This window comes from Sciurus carolinensis, chromosome 13, assembly GCF_902686445.1.
Source record: "Sciurus carolinensis chromosome 13, mSciCar1.2, whole genome shotgun sequence".
Classification (NCBI taxonomy): Eukaryota; Metazoa; Chordata; class Mammalia; order Rodentia; family Sciuridae; genus Sciurus; species Sciurus carolinensis.
In genome coordinates this window covers 59,573,054-59,596,429 of record NC_062225.1, presented here as the reverse complement: position 1 = coordinate 59,596,429, position 23,376 = coordinate 59,573,054, and the positions used below count along the sequence as shown (strand labels likewise).

At 37.8% G+C, this 23,376-nt stretch overlaps 1 protein-coding gene across 10 annotated transcripts in view; it reads left to right on the top strand.

Annotated features, from left to right (window-relative positions):
- Mta3 (metastasis associated 1 family member 3) overlaps positions 1 to 23,376 on the top strand; it is a 204,531-nt gene that overhangs the window by 71,538 nt on the left and 109,617 nt on the right. For all 10 annotated transcript variants that reach the window (XR_007104631.1, XM_047522396.1, XM_047522400.1 and 7 more), the window contains exon 4: positions 10,078 to 10,204. Coding sequence is in view for 9 of the 10 variants with exons in the window: in XM_047522396.1 (XP_047378352.1) it covers positions 10,078 to 10,204 (127 nt within the window). In the remaining variant the exon portion in view is untranslated. The remainder of the gene's footprint in view (positions 1 to 10,077; positions 10,205 to 23,376) is intronic.

Genomic DNA, 23,376 nt, shown 5'->3' with positions numbered 1-23,376 from the left:
AGTAGGTTGTACCATCTGGGTTTATGTGAGTACCCTCTCAGGTTCATAGGATGAAAGAAGTATTTCTCAAAATGTATCTTAAGTGATTTATGATCATAATTTCATTGTGGCTTTGATTTGTCTTTCCCTAGTTCTTTGATTAATGCAATTGAATATACTTCTTTTTTTGGGGGGAGTGGTTACTGGGGATTGAACCCAGGGATGCTCTATCACTAAGCTACATTCCTAGCCATTTTTTATTTTTCATTTTGAGATGACATCTTGCAAAATTTTTTAAGACATCACTAAGTTTTCCAGGTTGGACTTGAACTTGGTAATCTCCTGCTTCAGCCTCCAAGTCATTGGGATTACGGGCATGTGCTGCTGTGCCCAGTTTGAATATATTTTCACATGCTTTGCCCACCATTTAATTGGGTTGTCTTTTTTTTTTTTTTTTTTTTGACCAGACTGGACTCAAACTTGAGATTAGCCACCTCAGTAGCTGGGATTACAGGTGTACACCATTGTACTTGCTCATATTTTCTAAACAATTTTGAGTTGGGAGAGTTCTTTATGTATTCAGAATACCAGACCTTTTGATTTGCAGATGGTCTTTCCTGTGGTTTGTCTCTTTGCATTTTTTTTTTAATTGAACAATCCCTTGTATGAAGGACTGACTTTCAGCATATCACTGAAAGGATGAGGGAGCTGCTCTGGTATATATAAAACCTTGACTCTCTAGAAGCAGGTCATCTATGAATGATTTAGGGCCAGGTTACCTATGAATGTATAGTGGTAGAGGATAGACCCTTTCTGACCACGCCTGGTTTCCCAGTAAGGAAAGACTGTGCTCCAGATGTTGGTCCAGTAGTTCTTGTGCATGTGCACATGCAGGATGTGATGGTGGGGACTGAGGAGGCTTCTTTGGCATCACTGTATCATTTCAGTCTCCTTGCTGTTTTCTTTCTTTTTTTTCTCCTCCTCCTCCTCTTTTTTTCCTTCCTGAACTGGAGATTGAATTTGGGACCTTTGTGTTTGTTGGCCGAGTGCACTACCACTGAACCATCTCCCCCGACCCATACCTTTTTTGTGTGTGTGGTGCTGGGGATTGAACTCAGAACATTAGGCATGTTGAGTGTGCAGTACCAGTGAGCTACCTCGCAGTATTCTCTTTTTTTTTTTTTTAAACATTTTTTGGTTGTTGATGGACCTTCATTTTATTTATTTATAAGTAGTGCTGAGAATCAAACCTAGTGCCTCACACATGCTAGGCAAACCCTCCACCACTGAGCCACACCCCCAGCCTTCAGTACTCCCTTTCTAAAAATTTTTATTTTGAGAAAGGATCTCTCTAAGTTGCCCAGGCTGGCCCTAAATTTGTAATCCTCCTGCCTCAGCCTCCTGAGTTACTGGTATTACAGGTGTGTGCCACCACATTTGGTTTCCTTGCTTTATTGATCATGTCATTTTAGTATGAAGTCCAACATATCTAGTTTTTCTTCTGTTGTTTATGGATTTGGGTATTATAGGTAAGAAGCCATTGCTTAGTCTAAGGTCTTGAAGATTTGTAACTACATTTTGTTCTAAGAGTTTTAGCTCTTACATCTAGCTCTTTGATCCATTTTGAATTAATTTTTATATGATGTGAAGTGTGGGAGTCCAGCTTTGTTCTTTTGCTTATGGATATCCAATTGTCTCAGCACCATTTGCTGAAAAGACTATTCACTATTCTTTCACCCAGTGACATGTCTTGGCATTTTTATTTAAAATCAAATGACCGTGGATGTGTGGGCTGGCTTCTGTACTCAGTTATACTACATTGATCTATGTGTTGTCCTCAATGCCATTACCACATAGATTCATTGCTGTAGCTCTGAAGTAAGTGTGGGTTGTCTTAAGTTTGTCCTTATTTAAAATTATTTTGTTTCCTTTAAATGTCCATTTGAATTTTCAGATGAGTGTCAGTTTTTGTTAAAAAGGCAGTTGGAATTTTGTTAGAGGTGGCATTGAATCTGTTGATCAATTTGAGAAGTATTTTCATTTTTAACAATATTAGCTTTTCCAAACTCTGAACATGGATTTTCTTTCCATTTATTTGGGTCTTTAATATCTTTGGGCAATGTTTTATCATTTTTAACATGTAAGTTTTGTCTTTTGTTAAGTGTATTTATAGGTGTTTTATTCATTTTGGTGCTACTTTAAGTATAATTTTTCCTTAATTTCAGTTTTAAATTATTCTCTGCTAGTGATAGAAGTGTAATTGCCTTTTATGTATTATTTGCTTTTAAACTGTGAAATTGTTTCTTTTCTTTATAGTTTGAAATCTCATTTGTTAAAATCCTTGTAATTAAATTTAATTTAAAAAATATAACAAAAGCTTTTTGAATGCTAGGGATTGAGCTCTGGGGATACTTTACTACTGAGCTACATCCCCAATTCTTTTTTCTTTTTTTTTTTTAATTTTTATTTTGAGGCAGGGTCTCACTTAGTTGCTGAACCTGACCTTGAGCGATTCTCTTGCCTCAGCCTCCCAATCTGGGATTACAGGCATGTGCTACCATGCGGTTTACCAGTCACTTTTCTGTTTTTGTTTTTTTATTTTTTGGTACTGGGGATTGAACCCAGGGCCTTGTGCTTACGAGGCAAGCACGCTACCAACTGAGCTATATCTCCAGCCTACCAGCCACTTTTCTATATGGTTTATAATAGCTGACATCTTATCACTGTGGGTACTGTCCTATTAAAGTAAATGTAAAGGTGCTTGAGAATAACTGTGGAAGACTCCTTTTCCCTGCTACCTGCCCCTCTCCTCTTCAATCTCCCAAACTAATGTGTAGAAATTATAATTCTGACCTGTTTGGAAAAATATACAGTTTCAGTTAAGTACCTAGAATTGTTAATGGCTTATCCTTCCCTGGGTTCTGTTCCTTGTTGCGCAGTTACTTTGAACTTATTAGTTGCCTCTGGGCCACAAGGCCAATCTCTAAAAGTTTTCCAGAGTCTCTGATTATAACCTGCTGCTGAAACTGATCTCTGAATCCATAACTAGATGCTTGGGGCCCTCCAGAGCACTCAGCTAGTGACATATCTTTGAACCTTGCTTCCTCGACTTTGTGCTGGCCTCATCCCATTCCCTCTCAGCCTAGGAATGTAAGTGGGCTTGCAGAGCTTTTGTGATAGTAGCATTTTTCTCATCTTGCATTCTAAAACTTTAAAATGTAAACTAACCTTGCTGGGTCATGCATTATATGGCACATACAGCTAAAATAGAAACTCCAAGTGTAGCAATTGCTCTTTAAAATCCAAGAAGTGAGGCCTGGTGGCCTATACTCCCAGCAACTCAGGGAGACTGAGTCTGGAGGATCAAAAGTTCAAGGCCAGCCCAAGCAATGTAAGGAGACCCTGTCCCAAAATATAATAGGCCTAGGGATTTGGCTTAGTGGTAGAATGCCCATGTATGGCAAAATCAAACAAAACAAAGCAAAAACTCCAAGAAATGCTTTTGTACAGTTTCCGTCTATGCTCTTCCCCCGGTGCCTTATTACTAATAAACTGTGTGCTCACACTCTTCCCATGACAAAGAAAATATAGTAAATAATAAGGTATTCAGTGTCTTCTATTGCTTTGTAGTACTTGATTCCTACTTTAATAAATTTAATAAGACAACAAATATGGAGTTCCATATTTAAAAATGGTTTTAAAAATGATGTAGATGTTAGCCTGTAGGTATGTGTGTGTGTGTATCTATGTATATATATATGTGTATACATATATATATCTATATACATATATATACATAGATACACACACACACACATACCTACACATTTTGCCATGCTGGGGATCAATCAAGGATCTAATGCACGCCAGGCAAGTGCTCTACTATTGAGTTAAGCCCCCCAGCCGGCTATACATAATTTTAGTTAGTATTAGTTATATTTGTTCTTTAAAATCTTTTCTTGTCTACATGGTAAGTTTCACCAGTGTTATTCAGTGTTTTTAGGATCTTGGTGGAGAATCATTCCTTTATTGCTACTTAAAGTGGTGCAGATTTATAGAAATATGTAAGTGGAATTTCACTAGTAAATTAAAAAAAATTTTTTTTGTAGTTGTACATGGACAGAATGCTTTTATTTTATTTGCTTTTTTTTTTTTTTTTTTTTTTTTTTAATGTGGTGCTAAGGATCAAACGCAGTGCCTCACACATGCTAGGCAAGTGCTCTGCCACTGACTATAGCCCTAGCCCCTCACTAGTAAATTTTTAAAAAGGATTTCCTTAGTAAACGTCATAATGGAAGGATGTTTTTGGGATGATTTCTGTCTTTGGTTAGGTTGTACTTCAGAACTTTTAGTTCTTTCTGCTTATACTTCTGGGGTTGTATAAGAAAATAAGATTTGGGGCTGGAGGTGTACTTTAGTGGTTGAGCACTTGCTTAGTATGCTAAGGCCCTGGGTTGAATTCTTAGCACCAGAGAAAAGAAGAAGAAAAAGAAGAAAAGTTTTGCTGCTGTTATTATTTGAGGTGCTTGTTGATGTTTTAGCTCTATTGGATATACATTGGAATTCTTTTAACTGTGTCTTTCAGAACACCAATTTTTCACATTCTAATTAGGTAAAGTATAATTTTGTATGTGATGTTTATTTGCTGGTACTAATAGTGCCAATGCAGCAATAACGTTATTGATCTCCACTGGTGAAATGTTATTAGACCTGCGAGTAAATGACTCCTTTATTGCTATATTTCTCTGACTAGTTCATCAAAAAGAACATTCAAAGACTCTTAAGTTGCCATATTCTTTCTTTGAGCTGGGCAAGTCACTTCCTCCTGACCCCCTTCCTCTCTCTTGCCTTTCTTTCCTTTTTCTTTTTGGTGGTGCTAGGGGTTGAACCCAGGGCTTTGTACCTGCTAGGCAAGAGCTCTACCACCCAGCTACTTCTGAATTCCCAGTCCTAGGTGAGTTTTGTTTGTTTGGTTGAGTTTTTTGGTACTAGAGATGTAACCTGGGGGTACTTTCCACTGAGTTACCTCCCCAGCCCTTTTTATTTTTTATTTTGAGACAGGTTCTCACTAAGTTACTTTGGGCCTCACTAATTTGCTGAGGCTGGCTTTGAACTTGTGATCCTCTTGCCTCCTGAGTTGCTGCCATTACAGGTGTGCACCACTGCGCTCACCTAGGTGAGATTTTTAAAATCAATTTTCAGATTCACTTTCAATTTATAGTTTTTTAAAAGTTTGAAAGTAGGACCAGGTGCCATGGTGCACGCCTGTAACCCTAGCTGCTGGAGAGGCTGACATAGGAGGATTACAAGTTTAAAGCTAACCTCGGCAACAGTGAGGGGCTAAGCAACTCAGTGAGACTGTGTCTCTAAATAAAATACAAAGAAAAAAAAAAAAAAAAAGAAAGAAAGAAAAATAATGAAAAGGGCCAGGATGTAGCTTAGACGTAGATTGCCTTTGGTTTCTATATGAAGCACCTGGGGTGGGGTGGGAGTGGTAGGGGATGGAAATAAAAATTTGAAAGTAGGAAAGATCGGAACTTAGGCCTCATGTAATTAAAAAAGAACTACTATAGTTAGTGGATCATATTTGATAAAAATCCCTTTTGTGGACTTGGTTCCTGAAATAATTGTATGAAACAGAAGTATCTTGCTGCGTGTATAGAATTCATTCTTGTCTGAAAATCAAGGCTTCCAAGGTACAACCAGGTGGTCTGGGTTGGCCCTTGGGCTCTTCTTGCTGGTGACGATCCAGCCCACCCCTCCACTTTTGAGTTCTCAGTGCTTCCACTGTTTCTGTGTATACACAGCCAGGAGTGACTACCTTTAGAGGTATTTTGTTTTTAAAAAGTATGTAACTTAAATTGTAGTTATGTCTATAAATGATATTGGGTGATTTTTTTTCTTTAAAGAAGTTATTAAATCTGATATTAAAAGATAGCGTGTAGAACTTTGTCTCCTATTTTTCTTGTCCCTTTCTTCTAGCCCTGCTTCCCAAATGCATGTATTTAGAATTGCTTACTAGTAACTGTTTTGTTCACTGAGTATCCCCAGCACCTGAATAGTGCTTGATGTGGCACCTAATGAATGCTGGTTGAATTGAAAGAAAAGATGTTGTTACTCTGTTATCAGGCTTGATAAATAGATTGATTACTATGCAGTCAGTCAATAGTTGTAGTGTGAGCATTGTTTTTCTTCTTGGGATAGCATTGCTCTGCCTTCTTAGCAAAAAGTGTTGCTACTTACAAGTAGATTAAAAATGTTTATTTTCTTGAGTCACTTATTTGCTTAGTCTCTGCTTTTACCTCTCTCCCTGCAGAAAGAGTGAAAGACATCTGTTTTTTCTATTTTTTTTTTCCTTCCTGCAGCCTTTAATACTGGGATGTTGACCTTCATGGTCAACATGAAGGTTGTTCCCTTCAACAACAACATGGTTGTTCCCGTAATTTTTTTTATCTTTTGGTTTTCCTCTGATTATCTCTGACTTCGTGTATTCTAGTTTCTGGGAGAAATTATCCTTCTAATTTGTGTTTTCAAATTTGAAACTTTTTTTATCCTGTCTTGCTTTCTGGTTTTTCCCTTTGAAAATATAGTATTCTTGTCCTCAATTATTCTGTTACACAGAGGCTTTTAACCCTTTTCAAGTTCACCTCACTTCTCTTATCTCAGTACTTGAGATCTTCAAGGGCTAAGTCAGAAGAGTCTCTGTGCCTTTCCTCCTATTGGCATCCCTCTTGTAAGCACATGGATTATTAGATCTACTTTCCATGTTCTTCCTTTTTTTATACTAGGAATTGAACCCAGGGTTGCTTTACCCTTTAGCTATATCCCAAGTTCTTTTTTATTTTTTATTTTGAGACATAGTCTTGCTAAATTGCTGAGGCTGTCCTCAAACTTTCGATCCTCTTGCCTCAGCCTACTGAGTTGCTAGGATTGTAGGCATGTGCTACCACACTTGGCTCTGCATTTCCTTTCTCTTTTTCTTTTTGGACTGGGGATTGAACCCAGGGCACTTCACCACTGCTACATTCCTGTTGCAACCCACTTCACCTCTTAACTTTTACTTTGAAACAGGGTCATACTAAATTACTGAGCTGGCCTCGAACTTGGCACGCTTCCTGCCTTAGCCTCCCAAGGGCCCATCTTTTTGTTGGTCAAAATTCTTTTTTTTACTTGCACTGGAAATTGAACCCAAGGTGATTTTATCATAAGCTATATTCCCAGATATTTTTATTTTTTTCTTCATTTTTAAAATTTGTGTAATATAGTTGGACATAATGGCAGGATTTGTTATTACATATTCGTACATGCACACAATATAATAACATAATTTGGCCAATATCACTCCCTAGCACTTGGCCTCTCCCTCCCTATCTTCCTGTTCCCTTTCCTATACTTTCTCCCTTTGATTTCCCCCTACTTATTTTTTTCTCTTTAGCTTTCACATGGAGAAAACATATGACTCTTGATCTTCTATGTTTGACTTACTTCGTTTTACTAATGTTCTCAAGTTCCATCTATTTTCCTGCAGATGACATAATATCATTTTTCTTTAAGGCTGAATTAAACTCCATTGTGTGTATGTATTTTTTTTTTTTAAATTTTTTCTTTATTGATCCATTGATGGTTGCCTAGGCTGGTTCCATAGTTTGGCTATTGTCAACTATGCTACTATAAACATGGGTATACATGTACCACTGCAGTATGACTTTAATTCTTTTTTTTTTTTTTGGGTGCTAGGGATCGAACCCAGGGCCTGTGCTTGCAAGGCAAGCACTCTACCGAGTGAGCTATCTCCCCAGCCCCCTATGACTTTAATTCTTTAGGATAAATACCGAGTATTGTTACAGATGGGTGATGTGGTGGTTCCCTGCCTGCGCTTTTGAGGAACCTCCATACTGATTTCCATAGTGGTTGCACTAATTTATAATCCCACCAATGTGTAAAAGTGATCATTTTCCTCCACATACTCTACAACATTTATTGTTTTTTATTGGTGCATTACAGTTGTACATAATGATGGGTTTTTTTGTTACCTATTCATATGTGCACACAGTAAAACAATATAATTTTACCAATATCACTACCCAGTACTTCCCTCCTTACTCTCTGCCTCCCATCCCTTGGTCACTTCCAGCACTTATTGTTTGTTTTCTTGATGACTACCTTTCTGACTGGAGTGTGATGAAATCTCAGTGTAGTTTTGATTTGCATTTCCCTAATTGCTAGTGATGTTGAGCATTTTTAAATATATATGTTGGCCATTTGTATTTCTTCTTTTGAGAAGTGTCTGTTTAATTCATTCAGCCATTTATTAATTGGATTGTTTTTTGGCATTAAGTTTTTTCAGTTTTTTATATAGTCTAGATATTAATCTTCAGAAGAGTAGCTACCAATTTTTTCTCCCATTCTGTAGGTTCTTTTTTCACATTTCTAATTGTTTCTTTTGCTGTGCAGAAGCTTTTTAATTTGATGCTGTCCCGTTTATTAACTCTTGAAATTATTTCCTGAGCTTTAGGGGTCCCAATGGGAAAGTCGTGGCCTGTGTCAATTTGTTGGAGTGTTGACCCTACATTTTCTTCTAGGAGTTGCATAGTTTCTGGTCTAATTCTGAGGTCTGTGATCCATTTTGAGTTGATTTTTGTGCAGAGTGAGAGATAAGGGTCTAGTCTCATGTTCTACATTTGGATAACCAGTTTTCTGAGTACTATTTGTTAAAAAGGCTGTCATTTCTCCAATATATATATTTTTTGGCACCTTTGTTAATGATCAGATGACCATATCACGTGGGTTTGTCTATATGTCTTCTATTTTGTACAGTCGGCCTGTGTGTCTATTTTTATGTCAATACCATGACGTTTTGTTACTACAGCTCTGTAGTACACTTTGAAGTCAGGTATTGTGTTGCCTCCAACATTGCTATTTTGGCTTAGAATTGCTTTGGCTATTCTGGGTCTTCTATTATTTCATATGAATTTTAGGACTGTTTTTTTCTAGTTCTGTGACGAATGTCATTGGTATCCTGATGGGGATTGCTTCAAATCTGTATACTGCTTTTGGTAGTATGCCATTTTAACAATATTAAATCTGCCTATCCATGACCATGGGAAGTCTTTCTGTCTTCTAAGGTCTTCTTTAATATTCTGTAATTTTCATTGTAGAGGTCTTTCACCTCCTTGGTTCAATTTATTCCTAGGTATTTTATTATTTGAAGCTATTGTTAATGGGATTGTTTTTCCTTTTTTTTTTTCCCCTCAGATTCATTCCTGGTATATAGGAAAGCTATTGATTTTTGTATGTTGATTTTGTAATCCTTTACTTTGCTGAATTTGTTTATTAGCTCTTAAAGTCTTTTGTGGTAGTTTTTTGGGTCTTCTGAGTATAGGATCATATCATCTGTAGAGATAATTCTCCTCAGACAACAGAAGGAAATTTCATCAGGGATGTTGGTCTGTGGTTTTCTCCTTATCTGGTTTTGGTATGAGTGTGGCACTGGCTGCATAGGATGAATTTGGAAGTGTTCCACCCCTTTGTATTTCATAGTTCTTTTTACTTTTATTTGAGAAATTTTTATTTTGGCTGAAGGCCTTGCTAAATTTCTGAGGCTGGCCTCAGCATCCCTGGTTGCTGGGATTACAGTTGTGAACCACTGTGCTTGACTTGGTCAAAATTCTTTCTTTTCTCTGCTTCAGTTTTCATTGTCATTGAAATGTTAATACATTTTATCATCTTGCTGTAGTTTATTGGATGAAGAGATATGAATGCTTGTGTTCCTTCTGCCATTTTTCATTTTTATTTATTTAATTTAATTATTTTTTGTTGTGCTGGAAATCGAACCCGGGCCTCATGTATGCTAGATGTGCACTCTACCACTGAACTGCACCCCGGCCTGGTTATTATTTTTAAATTGGAGTTTCTCTTCTTTGAGGCCCAAAGAACTTAATTTTATGGTTGTAATTGAAGTGATAAATTTAATATGTAAATCTAAAATTGATTAGTTTGAAGAGAATATTGAATAAATGTTGATTTGACCTATATTTTAAATTCTGTCTTAATACCCAAATAGACAGTAATAATGAATTCTTTGAATTTTATTTGTAGAAGAAATAGAAGAAGAATCTGAAACAACAGTTGAGGCTGACTTGACTGATAAACAGAAACATCAGTTGAAACATAGGGAGCTCTTTTTGTCACGCCAGTACGAATCTCTACCTGCAACGCATATCAGGTAAGAACTTTTTTAGAAGTTAATCTGTTGTACCCAGTAACATTGTGACCAAAACCAAAGACTTCTTTGAAGTATTTTACAAACTCTCTCCAGGATCTTGCCTTAGTTTATTAAAGGCTTCATAATGGAATTTTATCTTGAAATTAAAGGTGTGTATTAGCGTATTAAAGTTCTGCAGTAATGTAACCATTTTTAACTTTATTTTATTTCTGACTTTCACAGTTTTTACTTAAGTATCTGTAACCTTCATGTAGAACAGTATCCATTTTGGGAAATACAGATCTTCTCCAGATTCCTAGCAAAGTATATATGTAGTAATTAGAATCCTAAGGCTGGAACCAAGATCTAGTTGTAGATAGGTGACTCTTGACCTTTAGGATATGTGCTTTTTATTTTCTTTTGAGAATCTCTGGAATGAAAACTTCATATTTTTTATTTATTACTCATTTATTGGCATTTGCTTTGTGCATTGATAGGCTACAAAAATGATGAAAATTTCAGTCTCTATAGTTTAAGAATTGTATTGGAATGGTGATGGACTTTACTGGATCGTGATCTACTGGTGGTGACAGAATTTAAGCATAGATAGAGTTGAGCTATTTTTCAGTGCAGTCTGTAATAAGTACATCTTGGAGGTATAACAAATTGTTTGAACTCAAAAGGCAGGAAAGCTTTAGAAAAGAGTCTTTACTCACCTTTCATGAGAATGTGGGAGACATACCAGGTAGAGGGAAGAGATGAGCGTGGGGTGTGTGCGGGGAGCAGCCAGGTTCAGGGTGAAACATGGGAGGGAGTGCTGTGTTTAAGGTAGGTTAAAAAAATTCCTTCAGCCAGTCATGGTGGCGCACACTATAATCCCAGTGATTCAGGAGGCTGAGGCAGGAGGATCACATGTTAGCAATTTAGTGAGGTCCTCAGTGACTTAGACCCTGTCTCAAAAGAAAAAAGAAAAGAGGGCTGCGAATGTAGCTAGGTTGTAAAGTACCCCTGGGTTCAGTCCTCAGTACTAGGGGAAAAAAAATCCTTTAAATTTAGTTCATAGTTTCTTTTCCTTTTTTCCAGCTATAGCTGGTCATGATGATCATAAAAAGTGTTTATAAATGAAAAGAAAATGTGTCAGTTACTTCAATAATTGTTCCCTCCTCTTTACTCCCATTGCTGGGATTTAACTTAAGTCTGCATTTTTGGTTTCAGACAGGTTTGCAGTCTTTCTAAAGATGTAATTTGATTCTTGTACCTACACACACACACACACACACACACACACACACACACACCCCAACTTGACACGTTTGCTTATAACTTTTCAGAAGTGGACGTGAATCTTCCATAATAGGAAGGATAGGACAAAGATACTATACTTCCTTTTTGTTAAATCTTTTCAGAAATCACTTGATTACCCCCTTATTGTAAACACCCTGTCATGACTTTATGTTTTTTAAAGGCACTGTGGTTGAGTTGGCTAGTTAGTACTTTCTGTGTGACTTATATTCTTTCCTGGAAAATATAATCATATCAGGTAATGTGAGAGTATTTTAACTAATAAGGCTATTTTTTGGAGGGGGTGTACTGAAAATTGAACCCAGGGACACTCAACCACTGAGCCCCATTCCCAGCCCTATTTTGTATTTTATTTAGAGACAGGATCTCCTTGAGTTGCTTAGCCCCTTGCTGTTGCTGAGGCTGCGATCTTCCTGCCTTAGCCCCCTGAGCAGCTGGGATTACAGGTCTTCACCACCATACCTGACTAGTAAGGTTATTTTAAGAAAAGAAAATAAGGACATAAATTTTGCCCAAAGAACATGAAAACATACTGACTTTTTTTTTCTTTTCTTTTTCTTTCTTTTTTTTTTTTTTTTCAAACTGGGGATTGAATCCAGGGGTGCTTGATTACTGAGCAACATCCACAGCCCTTTTTTTTTTTTTTTTTTTTTTTTTAAATTTTGAGACAGGGTCTCACTAAGTTGATTGGAGCCTTACTAAGTTGCTGAGGCTGGCTTTGAACTTGTGATCCTCCTACCTTATTCTCCCCAGCTGCTAGGATTAATTACAGACATACCCTGGCTTTTGAGATTTCTCTTGAAAATGTGTACAAGTAATCAATGCTGAAGAGTCATATATATTTGTTACTTACTTGAACAAGCTCTTTGAACATAAAGATTCATTTTAATCTTGAAATTATGTGGCTAATCATAAGAATCATGCTAGAACAAGAATCTGACAAATGGTTTAAAGAATGTATCCAAAACACACAAGTATATTTTTAATTTACCCTTCTGATAGCTTGGAATCTGTTTACAAGTAATGTTGCTTTCCTTTAACAGATTGCCTGGAATGGAAAAAAACTAGTGATGTGTTTTTCATCTTCCGTAAGGGCTGGGAGAGTATACTGAAATTTAATTATCCAGACCCTCCTGTGTGGAATATAGAATTTACCTAGTGTACACGATCCTTCCATCAGTTGTTTTCCTTCTTCTGTGGTGCTGGGATCAACCTCAGGGTCTCACGTGTGCTAGGCAAGTGCTGTACCACTGAGCTATATCCCCAGTCCCCTTCATTCTCTGTTGAACACATTTCCTGAGAATCTTTTAGTTTGGGGAACTTCTAAGTGCTTAATGAGTAAGATAAGGACCTGGGGCTGTATATTACCAAGTAATAATTCCTTTGAATTATAGTGAAAAGACATAGACTTTTAAAGCCATTTATTTTTGCCCTAGCTAAGAGGGAGTAGTGCAGAGCTGCACCTTCTCATTGTGGCTCTCATTTTCAAATAGCAGAATGGAGTTGGGGCAGGCTCTGGCCAAGGCACAGGACTGTACTAGCCAGCCCACATGCTGATGCAGAACAAGTGTACATTGGAGTGGTCTTGATATTTTGCTAATGTTGAAGTCATGCCCTATTTCTGTTTTAAAAGGAGAAAATTACTGAAGTCCCATTGTTCTTTGGCAGCAAAGAGGGGTAATTTGGTGAATACTGATTTTTTGTTCTCAGGGACATTATCAAGTGCCTAGAATTTTCTTGGTGCCACATTGAACATAGGGGAGAAAACCTGACAGGCATTCTTGCCGTCTTTTGTACTCAGTGAACTGTAATACTCAGTGCATGCTGCACCCTTCCTAATGTGGCAGGAGGCAAGTCTTTGTTCCTTCTGATTCCACTGGAAATGAGAAAGAATGAATAAGATTTAGACCTCTTCTGGGTAGACTTGGTGATTCATCTCATTCCTGTCTGTGAGACTTTGCTTGACCAGTGAGAATCCCGTTAGGGCATTTTGGGGGTTGGGGAAGAGGAGAGAGGCAGCACACTTCCTTCATGCAAGTGCCTTAGGTCATTTAGTAATAGATTATATGCTATACATATTTTAAAGCTCTATAGCATATATTGTTATGCCAGCTGCTAGACCTGTAGTCATACTGTATTTTTCTGTGTTCAGTCTTTATGGGGGGTGTATGACTCATACTTTACTGTTAGACTTTCTTACACAGAGCAACAATTCAATTAGTGTCATCTGATTCACAAATGTACCTGCGTACCTGCATTCTGTATTCATCCATAAGTAGGTGAACATTTGTAAATTTGAGGAAGGCTGCTTACAGTTGGAGAAAGTTGATATGCTGGTTATTTAGCAGCCACCTCCTTCCTTATTTCTCAACATTGTCGCTTTGTGATTTTAAGGCTCCTATTTTCAGTCTTATACATAGCCCAGGCTTTATATAGCTCATATGTATTGAATTTGGTCTTAAATAATTCTAGCATTTATTGAACTTTTTTTTTTTTTTTTTTTTTCCTTTTTTTTGTGCTACCAGAGATTGAACCCAGAGTTTTGCATGTGTTAGGCAAGCCTGAGCTATATCTTCAGTTCTTTTTATTTTGGTCAGAGTCTTGCTAAATTCCCCAGGTTAGCCTCAGACTCCTGCCTCAGCCTCTGGATTAGCCAGAAATACAACTGTGTGCCACAATGCCTGACTCAGGCTCATCTATAGAATTTTTTATGATAGAACGATTCCAGTTACTTTGTGTTTTTTTTCTTTTTCTTTCTTTCTTTCTTTACTTTTCTTTTTTTTTTTTTTTTTTTTTTTGATGGTATTGTAGGTTGAACACAGGGCATTCTACCACTAAGTTACATCCCCATCCCTTTAAAAAATTCTTGTTTTTAATGTTCAGACTGGGTCTCACTAAGTTACTCAGGTTGGCCTTAAATCTGGAATTCTCCTGCCTTCAGCCTTCCAAGTAGCTGGGATTATAGGTGTGTGTGCCACTGTTCCCAGCAGTAATTCTTTTTTTTTTTTTTTTTTTTTTTTTTGGGATTGAACCCAGGGGCACTTAACCACTGAGCAACATCCCCAGCCCTTTTTATTTTTTATTTTGTGACAAGGTCTCATTGAGTTGCTGAGGCTGGTCTTGAATTTGCAATCCTCCTTCCTCGGTTTCCTGAATCACTGAGATCACAGGTGTGTGCCACCACATCTGGCTTGTGTTTTTTTGAATGGAGGGACTGTTTATTTAGAAAGTAAATCTGGATCGTGCCCATGTCATAGGAGAATGCCAGGACTTTCAGATCAGGTTTTTTTTCTTTTTTTTTTTTTTTAGATCAGGTCTTATTTTTTCATCTGTTTTTACTAAGACATCGAAGTAAGAAAATCCAGGCAGTTGTAAATAAGATTCTGTGTGGAGGTAAAAATCTAAGGTGGATCCTGTTTTTAAGAATTAATGTCTTGCTTGGTGCAGTGGTGCAGGCCTACAATTCTAGCAGCTTGGAGGCTGAGGCAGGAGGATCTTGAGTTCAGAGCCAGCCTCAGCAAAAATGAGACGCTAAGCAACTCAGTGAGAGTCTCTAAATAAAACAAAAATACAAACTAGGGTTGGGGTGTGGCTTAGTGGTCAGATGCCCCTGATTTCAATCCCTGGTACTTAAAAAAAAAAAAAAAAAAAAAATTATGATCTTAAATGGGCACAGTGGTGCACACCTGTAATCCCAGCCACTCTGGAGGATGAGGCAGGTGGATCACAAGTTTGAGGCCAGCCTCAGCAAGTTACCAAGGACCTCAGCAACTTAGTGAGACCTTGTCACAAAGTAAAAAGTAAATAAAAAGGGCTGAGGATGTAACTCAGGAGTAAAGTGCCCCTGGATTCAATCCCTAGTACCTCCCTTTCCCCCGAAAAATTAAAGTCATAAAAGTGAGTCAAATCACTCAGAGGTTACAGAAAGAAAGGAGGAGAGGGAGAGCCCCAGCAGCTTTTTGAATTTTTATTTCACATAATTAATTTTTCCATATAGAGCCTTAGTTCAAATAGAACTAAATTTAAAACCTATTTAAGCATGAAAACTTTACTATTATACTAAAAGACAATGTTGTAATGTTAGTAGTATAGTTGAAACTGGGAAATATTTTTTTCCCTCTGTACCAGGGATTGAACCCAGGGGCACTTTACTACTGAGCCACATCCCAGCCACCCCCTCCTGCATCCCCCTTTAAAATTTTTTTTATTTTGAGACGGTCTCATTAAGCTGCTTGGGTCCTCCTTCAGTTTCTGAGGCTGGCTTTGAACTTGCAATCCTCCTGCCTCAGCCTTCCGAGCTACCGGGATTACAGGCGTGTGCCACTGTGTCCAGCTTTTTAATTTATTTTTTATTTTTTATTTTTTTGGGTGCTGGGGATCAAACCCAGGGCCTTGTGCTTACAAGGCAAGCACTCTACCAACTGAGCTATCTCCCCAGCCCCTGTGTCCAGCTTTTTTACTTTATTTTCATTAGAGCATTAGAGTTATATGTACTAGTTTGGTTTATTATTACAAAATCATATATGCATGGAGTTTGATTTCAGTCCCCATTACTCCTGCCTTTCCTTTTCCTTTTCTCTTCCCCTATTTTCCTTTCCCTACTGATTTTTTTCACTTGTTTATTTATTTTATTATTTATTGTTCTTATTATTTTGGTACTGTAGATTGATCCCAGGGGTATTTATCACTGAACTACATTATCTGTCCTTTAAAAAATTTTTTTTAAATTTTGAGACAGGGTCTCACTAAAGTTGCTAAGATTGGTCTTGAACTTGCAGCCCTCCTACCTTGTGCCTGGCTTCTTATTTATTTATTTATTTTGTTTGATTGGCACTTTCTACAGTTACATAAAGGTGAAATTCCCTGTGGTATATTCATATATGCATATAACATGATTTTGTTAAATTCATTCTGTATTTTCTCCCCTTTCTTGACCCTCCTCCCTCCCTCTTGATCTCCTTTTACTCTAGTGATCTTCCCTATATCTTTGTGATATCTGGCTTATTTCATTTAGGATGATGCACTCCATTTCCATCCATTTATTGGCAAATGCCATAATTTTATTCTGTTTTTTGACTGAGTAAAACCCCGTTGTGTATATATACCATATTTTATTGATCCATTTATCTATTGATGGGCATCTGGCCTGATTCCATAATTTGGCGGTTGTGGATTGTGCTGCTGGAAATATTGAAGTGACTGTATTGCTATACTATGCTGATTTTAGTGTTTTTTTTTTTTTTTTTTTTTTTTAAATAAATACCAAGGAGTGGGATAGGCAGGTCATATGGTGGCTCCATTCCTATCTTTTGAGGAATCTCCATACTGCTCTTCAACATTGTTGTATTAATTTGCTGTCCCATTGACAGTGTATGAATGTACCTTTTCTCCCACATCTTCACCAGCCTTCATTATTATTTGAATAATAATGTTCCTGATAGTGAACATAATAGTGTTCCTGTTATTTACCATTCTGACTGGAGTGAGATGAAATCTTAGTGTTGTTATGGTTTGCATTTCCCTGATTGTTAGTGATGTTGAACATTTTTTCATATACTTATTGGCCACGTGTTTCTTCTTTTGAGAAATGCCTGGTCAGTCTTTTGCTCATTTATTGATTGGGTTATTTGCTTTTTTGGTGTAAAGTTTTTTGAGTTCTTTATGTATTCTGGATATTCATCCTCTGTCAGAGGAGCAGCTGATAAAGATTTTCTCCCATTCTATAGGCTTTCTCTTCATGCATTTAATCATTTTCTTTGCTGTGCAGCAGCTTTTTAATTTAATGGCATCCCACTTATTGATTTTTGGTTTTATTTCTTGGGCCTTAGGAGTCTTGTAGAGGAAGTTGGTGCCTTCACTATATGATGGAGTCTTGCCCCTGTGTTTTCTTTTAGCAGTTGCAAGCTTTCTGGTCTAATTCTTGTCTTTGATCCATTTTGATTTGACTTTTTTTTTTGTTTGTTTGTTTGTTTTGTTTTTGCGGTACTGGGGATCAAACTCAGGGCCTTATGCTTGTGAGGCAAGCAAGCTACCAGCTGAGCTATCTCCCCAGCCCTTGTTTTGACTTTTTTGTGCAAGGTGAGAGAGATCTAATTTCATTTTTTCCACATATGGATAGATGGATATCCTATAGTATTAAAAAATTTTTTTTGTAGTTGTAGATAGACAGAATGCCTTTATTTTGTTTGTTTATTTTTATGTGATGCTAAGGATTAAACCCAATGCCTCACACATGCTAGGCAAGTGCTCTGCCACTGAGCTACAGCCCTATTTGGGTAAATTTCTTCTTGATTGGGTGATTGCTTCCTGAGTTTATGGGTGTATCTTTTGTATGGTCCAATATTTGTGTTTTTAAAAATAATAACTATAACTAAAAAGAATACATTAAAAATAATAATTATTATTATTGGCACTGGGGATTTAACACAAGGGTGCTTTACCACTGAGCTATATCCCTGGTATTTTTATTTATTTTATTTTGAGATAGGGTCTTGCTAAATTGCTGAGGTTGGCTTTGAACTTGGTATCCTCCTACCTCATCCTACCTCATCCTCCAAAGTTAAGGGGATTATAGGAATGCGTCACTACCCCGCCTTAATGTTAGTTTTTATGTATCTAGAATGTATAAAGTTTGACTTTTAAATAGCTGCTAATTACAGTATTGGTACCTACAATGATTAATGCCTCTTTCCTGCCTCTGGTGCAACTGTTAGTCATATTTGAAATGACCCAATTCTTTCCTACTTGCCAACTTTGAGATCTGGACCACAGCCTTTGAAGTGAGTCTTTAGTGTGTCTTAAAAACATTTCCTTAGGTACCTGCTGGTTATTGGTCCCAGTTTGTTCTGCAATAAGGCGTTTTGGACCTGATTATTTGTTCTCCAAGTTTATCTTGTTTCAAGGAGTGAGTGGTGGTGGAGAAACTTATATCCAGGTTGGTGGACCTGGCCCTAGTTCAGAACAGCACTGTGGGGGCCCTATCTCATTACTTAAAAATTGAAAATACTATTAAATTTTTTTATTAGTTTTTTTTTTTTTTTTTTTTTTGCACTGGGTATTGAACCCCAGGGGTACTTTACCACTGGGTTGTATTCCCAGCCCTTTATTTTCATTTTTGGTTTTGAGACAGTCTTGATAAGTTGCTTAGGGCCTTATTAAGTTGCTGAGGCTGTCCTCGGACTTGCAATTCTCTTGACTCAGCCTCCTGAGTCACTGGGGATACTGAACAGTGGACCAGCGTGGCAGTATTTTTTTGGTCGGTGCTGGGAATGGAACCTAGGGCCTTGGCACAAGTGCGTCGAGCCTGAGTATGCTTTTTGAAAAAAAGTCTGAGAAGCTATTCCAGAACGAGCATTTGGTGTTAGTGGTAGGGTAGATCTTAAAGACATAGATGCACAGTCTCTTAATGACAAGGGTGTTCAGAGAAATCCTTAATATTCCTTTCCTTATAGATAGTTCAGATTAGAATCCTAGAATACAAATCTAACCAGCATCACTTTCACTATCACCATTGCTGTGTAAAAAAACAGCTACAGTGTCAACTTGTAGTGAATTTTTTCTTGATTTAAGAATGCCTTGTTGCTCGTATATGGTGTTCTCTCCTCTAAAACGTGAAACTGCCTTAATTCAGGTTTTTTTTTTTTTTTTTTTTTTTAAATATGGTATTGGGGATTGAACACAGGAACCCACACATGCTAGGTAAACACTGAGTTACATTCTCAGCTCTTTATATTTTATTTTGAGACAGGATCTTTCAAAGTTGCCCAGGCTGGCCTTAGATTTGTGATACTCCTGCCTCAGTCTCCTGAGTAGTTAGAATTAAGATGTGTACCTGCAAACCCAGCCTTAATTCAGTTTTGAAAATTTCTTAAGCAGCTGGTGAGAATGTAAAATTCATAGAAGACTTCATCTTAGATTGTAAGATTCTTGAAAGTAATTGTCTTAGTTTATCTTGTCCCTATCTACTGTGGAACACTGTACACAATAGTCATTCAGAATTTGAAAATTGCAGTTTTCATTTTGTTTAACTTTTGTCCTTTAAGGAAGTTAAAGTTTTTACAAGAGCAGTTTCTTCTTAAATGAAATTTTAGATTATAATTTAAAATTGGAATTAAAGTTCATTTAATTCTCATTAGAATTAGAATGAGAGTTTAGCTATTTCGAATACAAGCTGCTCTGTAGGAAATCTGGTTTGTGTACATACTGTTTGTCACCAAACAAAAATCAGTTGATGAACATTTTACAGCATCTATGAGAAAAGGGGAAATGGAAATGCTTTCAACCAACAGGATTTATATAGGGGAAGAAATATTATTGGTGAGAGGAGGGACGTAGTTGCTTTCCTGTATTTTTAGAGTGTTAATATAATCAGAAAAGCAGTCAAATTGTAAATTGTATGTCCTTGATTCTGCAGTCCTTAATTTAGGACTTTATTGTTCAGAAGTTCTCATACAAGTTTGTAGAAGTGTTTGTGTGTGAGTGTGTGTGTGTGTGTGTGTATCTAAGAGTTTGGTCTTAACTGTTGCGACATTGCTTAAAAGTCCAAGTTCAAAGTTTTCTTCCTCTGGGTTTCAAGGCAAACTAGATGTGAACCCCCATAAAAGTCAGTAAGAAATTATATATAGCCAGTATGAAATGTCCTAGGGTAAAATATCTATTTTAAAAGAGAGAGACAGAAAATAGCAAGGAGGATCAGACCAAAGCAAGACTGAAACCTGGTAGGGTAAACATTAGATCCTAACGCTTTCACTGGGGCAGGATGTGGGCTCCCAAAGGTTTGGGCAGCCCCACTCCTATGGTTTTGCTGATTGCAGTCCACATGGCCACTTTCTTGGACTGGCTTTGCATGCTGCCTTCAGCTTCTCCTGATAGATGTTCCACATTCCTGTTTTCTTTTCCTTCTTCAGATCTTCATTGCAGTTGTTTTTGGTTTGTTTGTTTTGGTACTGGGGTTTAACTCAGGGCTGCTTTAACACTAAGCCACATCACCAACCTTTTTCTTTCTCTTTAAATGTTGAGACAGAGTCTCACTATGTCGCTTAGGCCCTTGCTAAACTGCTGAGATCAGCTTTGAACTTGTGATCTTCCTGCCTCAGCTTTCTGAGTCACTGGGATTACAGGTGTGTGCTGGGCTCCATTGCATTTTTGACTTTACTCTCACATAATCTTGTCAGGGGTTCCTTACAGGAACTCTGATACTGCCCTTCACTGCCTGGTCTCTCAAGGCTTTCCTTTGAAATCTCAGTGGTCACCTACATAACCCCATTAAATCTTATATTTGCATACCTGCAAAACCAGCCTCACGTGGAAGACACCCAGGGTGTGCTGCAGGTTTGGGCTACATTTGATCCATTTGAATCACTGCCACAGTGACTTCTGAGTGCCTTTCTGGCCTAGGGTGGTCTTGGGCAAGCTGGGGGTCTGGGGGCTTTCTGTTCATAAGACTGCTCTGTCACATTTTTGAAGCAAATTTGCATTTCTCCCACCCTGAATCTGTGATCAGTGAGGTCTTGCTACTTTCTAAGTTGCCTTTGAGGCTTACTTCTTATCCTGGTGCAAAATCCTTGGTTTCTTTTTTTCAGGAGAAGGGGGACATATACTGGGGACTTTACTCAGGACCTCATGCATGCTGACCAAACTAGTGTACAGTTGAGGTACAGCCCCATCCCCCTTGGCTTCTTTTTAACATTTCTGAACTCTTTGGCAACTACACCTTCCTTGCCTGCTCCTTTGGGTATGCTCCTTTTCTGGCCAGTTTTCTAAATCTTTCAGTACCACTCCTCTTTGCTTCAGATCTCACAGTATATTTGGCTAAAAGCAGCCAATAACAAACATGCTGTGAGCTGAGCACTTTGCTGCCTTAAAATTTTCTCAGCTAAACTAGTTCAATACTTTTAAACTCAGCTTCCCACAACATCTCATGGCATGGGAAAATCGTAGCCATATTGTTTACCATAGTGTAATACTAGCAGCTTCTAGTCCAGTTCCTAGTAGAGTTCTTTCGTTCTGAAGCTTCACAGTCTGGCCTTTACTATCTGGATTCTTATCAATCTTCTGGTCATCCATTAAGCATCATGTTCTAGAGTTTCTCTATTCCAAAGTCCTCCGTGAACCAATCCCATAGGCTTCTGAACTCACTGTTATGGTCAGCTTTTCACCAAAGTGCTCAAAAGAAATGACAAGAACAATTTTAGAAGAGAAAAGTTTATTTGGTGCTCACAGTTTCATAAGTCAGTCCACAGCCAGCTGACTCCATTACTCTTGCCCAAGATGAGGCAGAATATCAAAGTGGAAGAATGTAGCAGAAAAAAGCAGCTCAGGACATGAAAATCAGGAGAAAGAGACTAAGCTCAGCTCACCAGGGACAAAATATAAACCCCAGTGGCATCCCTCCTCCAGCTGTAACCTCCCTGCCTTCAGTTACCACTCACTTAATCCCATCAGGGGACTAATTCACTGATTGGATTAAGGTTCTCATTTCACCTCTAAACCTTCTTGAATTGTCTTACACATGAATTTTTGGGGGACACCTAATGTCTTAACCATAACACACACCGTCAAGAATGCTCATATCAGTAGCCCTATTTCTTGATGCTAGTTTTCTTTGTTAGCTTTCCATTAGTGAGATAAATACCTGAGATTATCACCTTCTAAAGAGACAAGGTTTATTTTGGCTCAGGGTTTCAGAAGTGTCAGTGTCTGATCGTTTGGTTCTATTGCTTTGGGGCTTGTATCTTGGCAGGGAGCATGGGATAGGGCAAAGCCTGTTCACCTCATGGCTAGGACACGAAGAGAGTGTGAGACAGGGTCCCTTGGTCCCCTTTGTGGACATGCCCCCAATGACCTAAAACCTCCCTCTAGGTCTCACCTCAGCAGTTCCATCACCTTTCATTGGCGCCAAGCTGGGAACTAAGCATTCAACACAGAAGCCTTTGGAGGGAGGGGGCATTCAGATCCACACTGTAGCAGTATCTGAGGATGTTCACTATGGGATTGTTTTAATATCGGAAAGTACAAGCAACTTTCGTCTTTGTACTTTTCTAGAGTTCTAGTTTTTCTGAAACAAAAGCACAGATATATAATTAGAAAGGTATTATTTTAAAATCTGTGCAGTTGGAAAATGTCATTTTACATTCATTTCTGTCCCCTTCTTTGCCTGACAACATGGCTGATTTTGAGGAAGAGAATTTACTGAAAAGAAATTTACTGGTAAGTCTCCCCTGTCCCCTCACACCTCCCAGAGGAAATTCAGCCCAGGATTGATTTATCACTGAGCTATATCCCCAACCTTTTTTGTTTTGTTTTGAGACAGGGTTAAGTTGCCCAGTCTGACCTCAAACTTGATTGTCCTGCCTCAGCCTCCTGAGTGGCTAGTATTACAGTGGCAAGGTCTGTGCCACCTCATCCATCTAAAAAGACCTCTTAATGCTGCTTTCTTTAGTATTAGTAGTGACATTAACTACCATTACCATTTGATAGCACTTTTCTAATTCAGGAGTATAAATTTCGAACATTTTTGTTATGAAATGCTAAATTTCCTTCAAGAATTATTTTGTTACTTTATATTCCCACTATAGTATGTTATGAATATGTACATTTTACTATTCCCTTAGCATACTAAATTTAAAAAATAAACTCAATATATTTTCTTATAGAAGCAATGTAATTGTTGAACTGTGGAAAATACAAAAAAGATATCCCCATACACAGCCATAGTCCTCTATCAAGAAGTACTACAAGCTGGGTGCTGTGGTGAATGCCTGTAAAGCCAACTACTCTGGAGGCTAAGGCAGGAGGGGACCAGAAGTTGGAGGCTAGCCTTACCAATTTAGTGAGATCTTCAGCAACTTAGCAAGTCCTTATCTCAAAATGAAAAATAGAAAGGGCTGGGG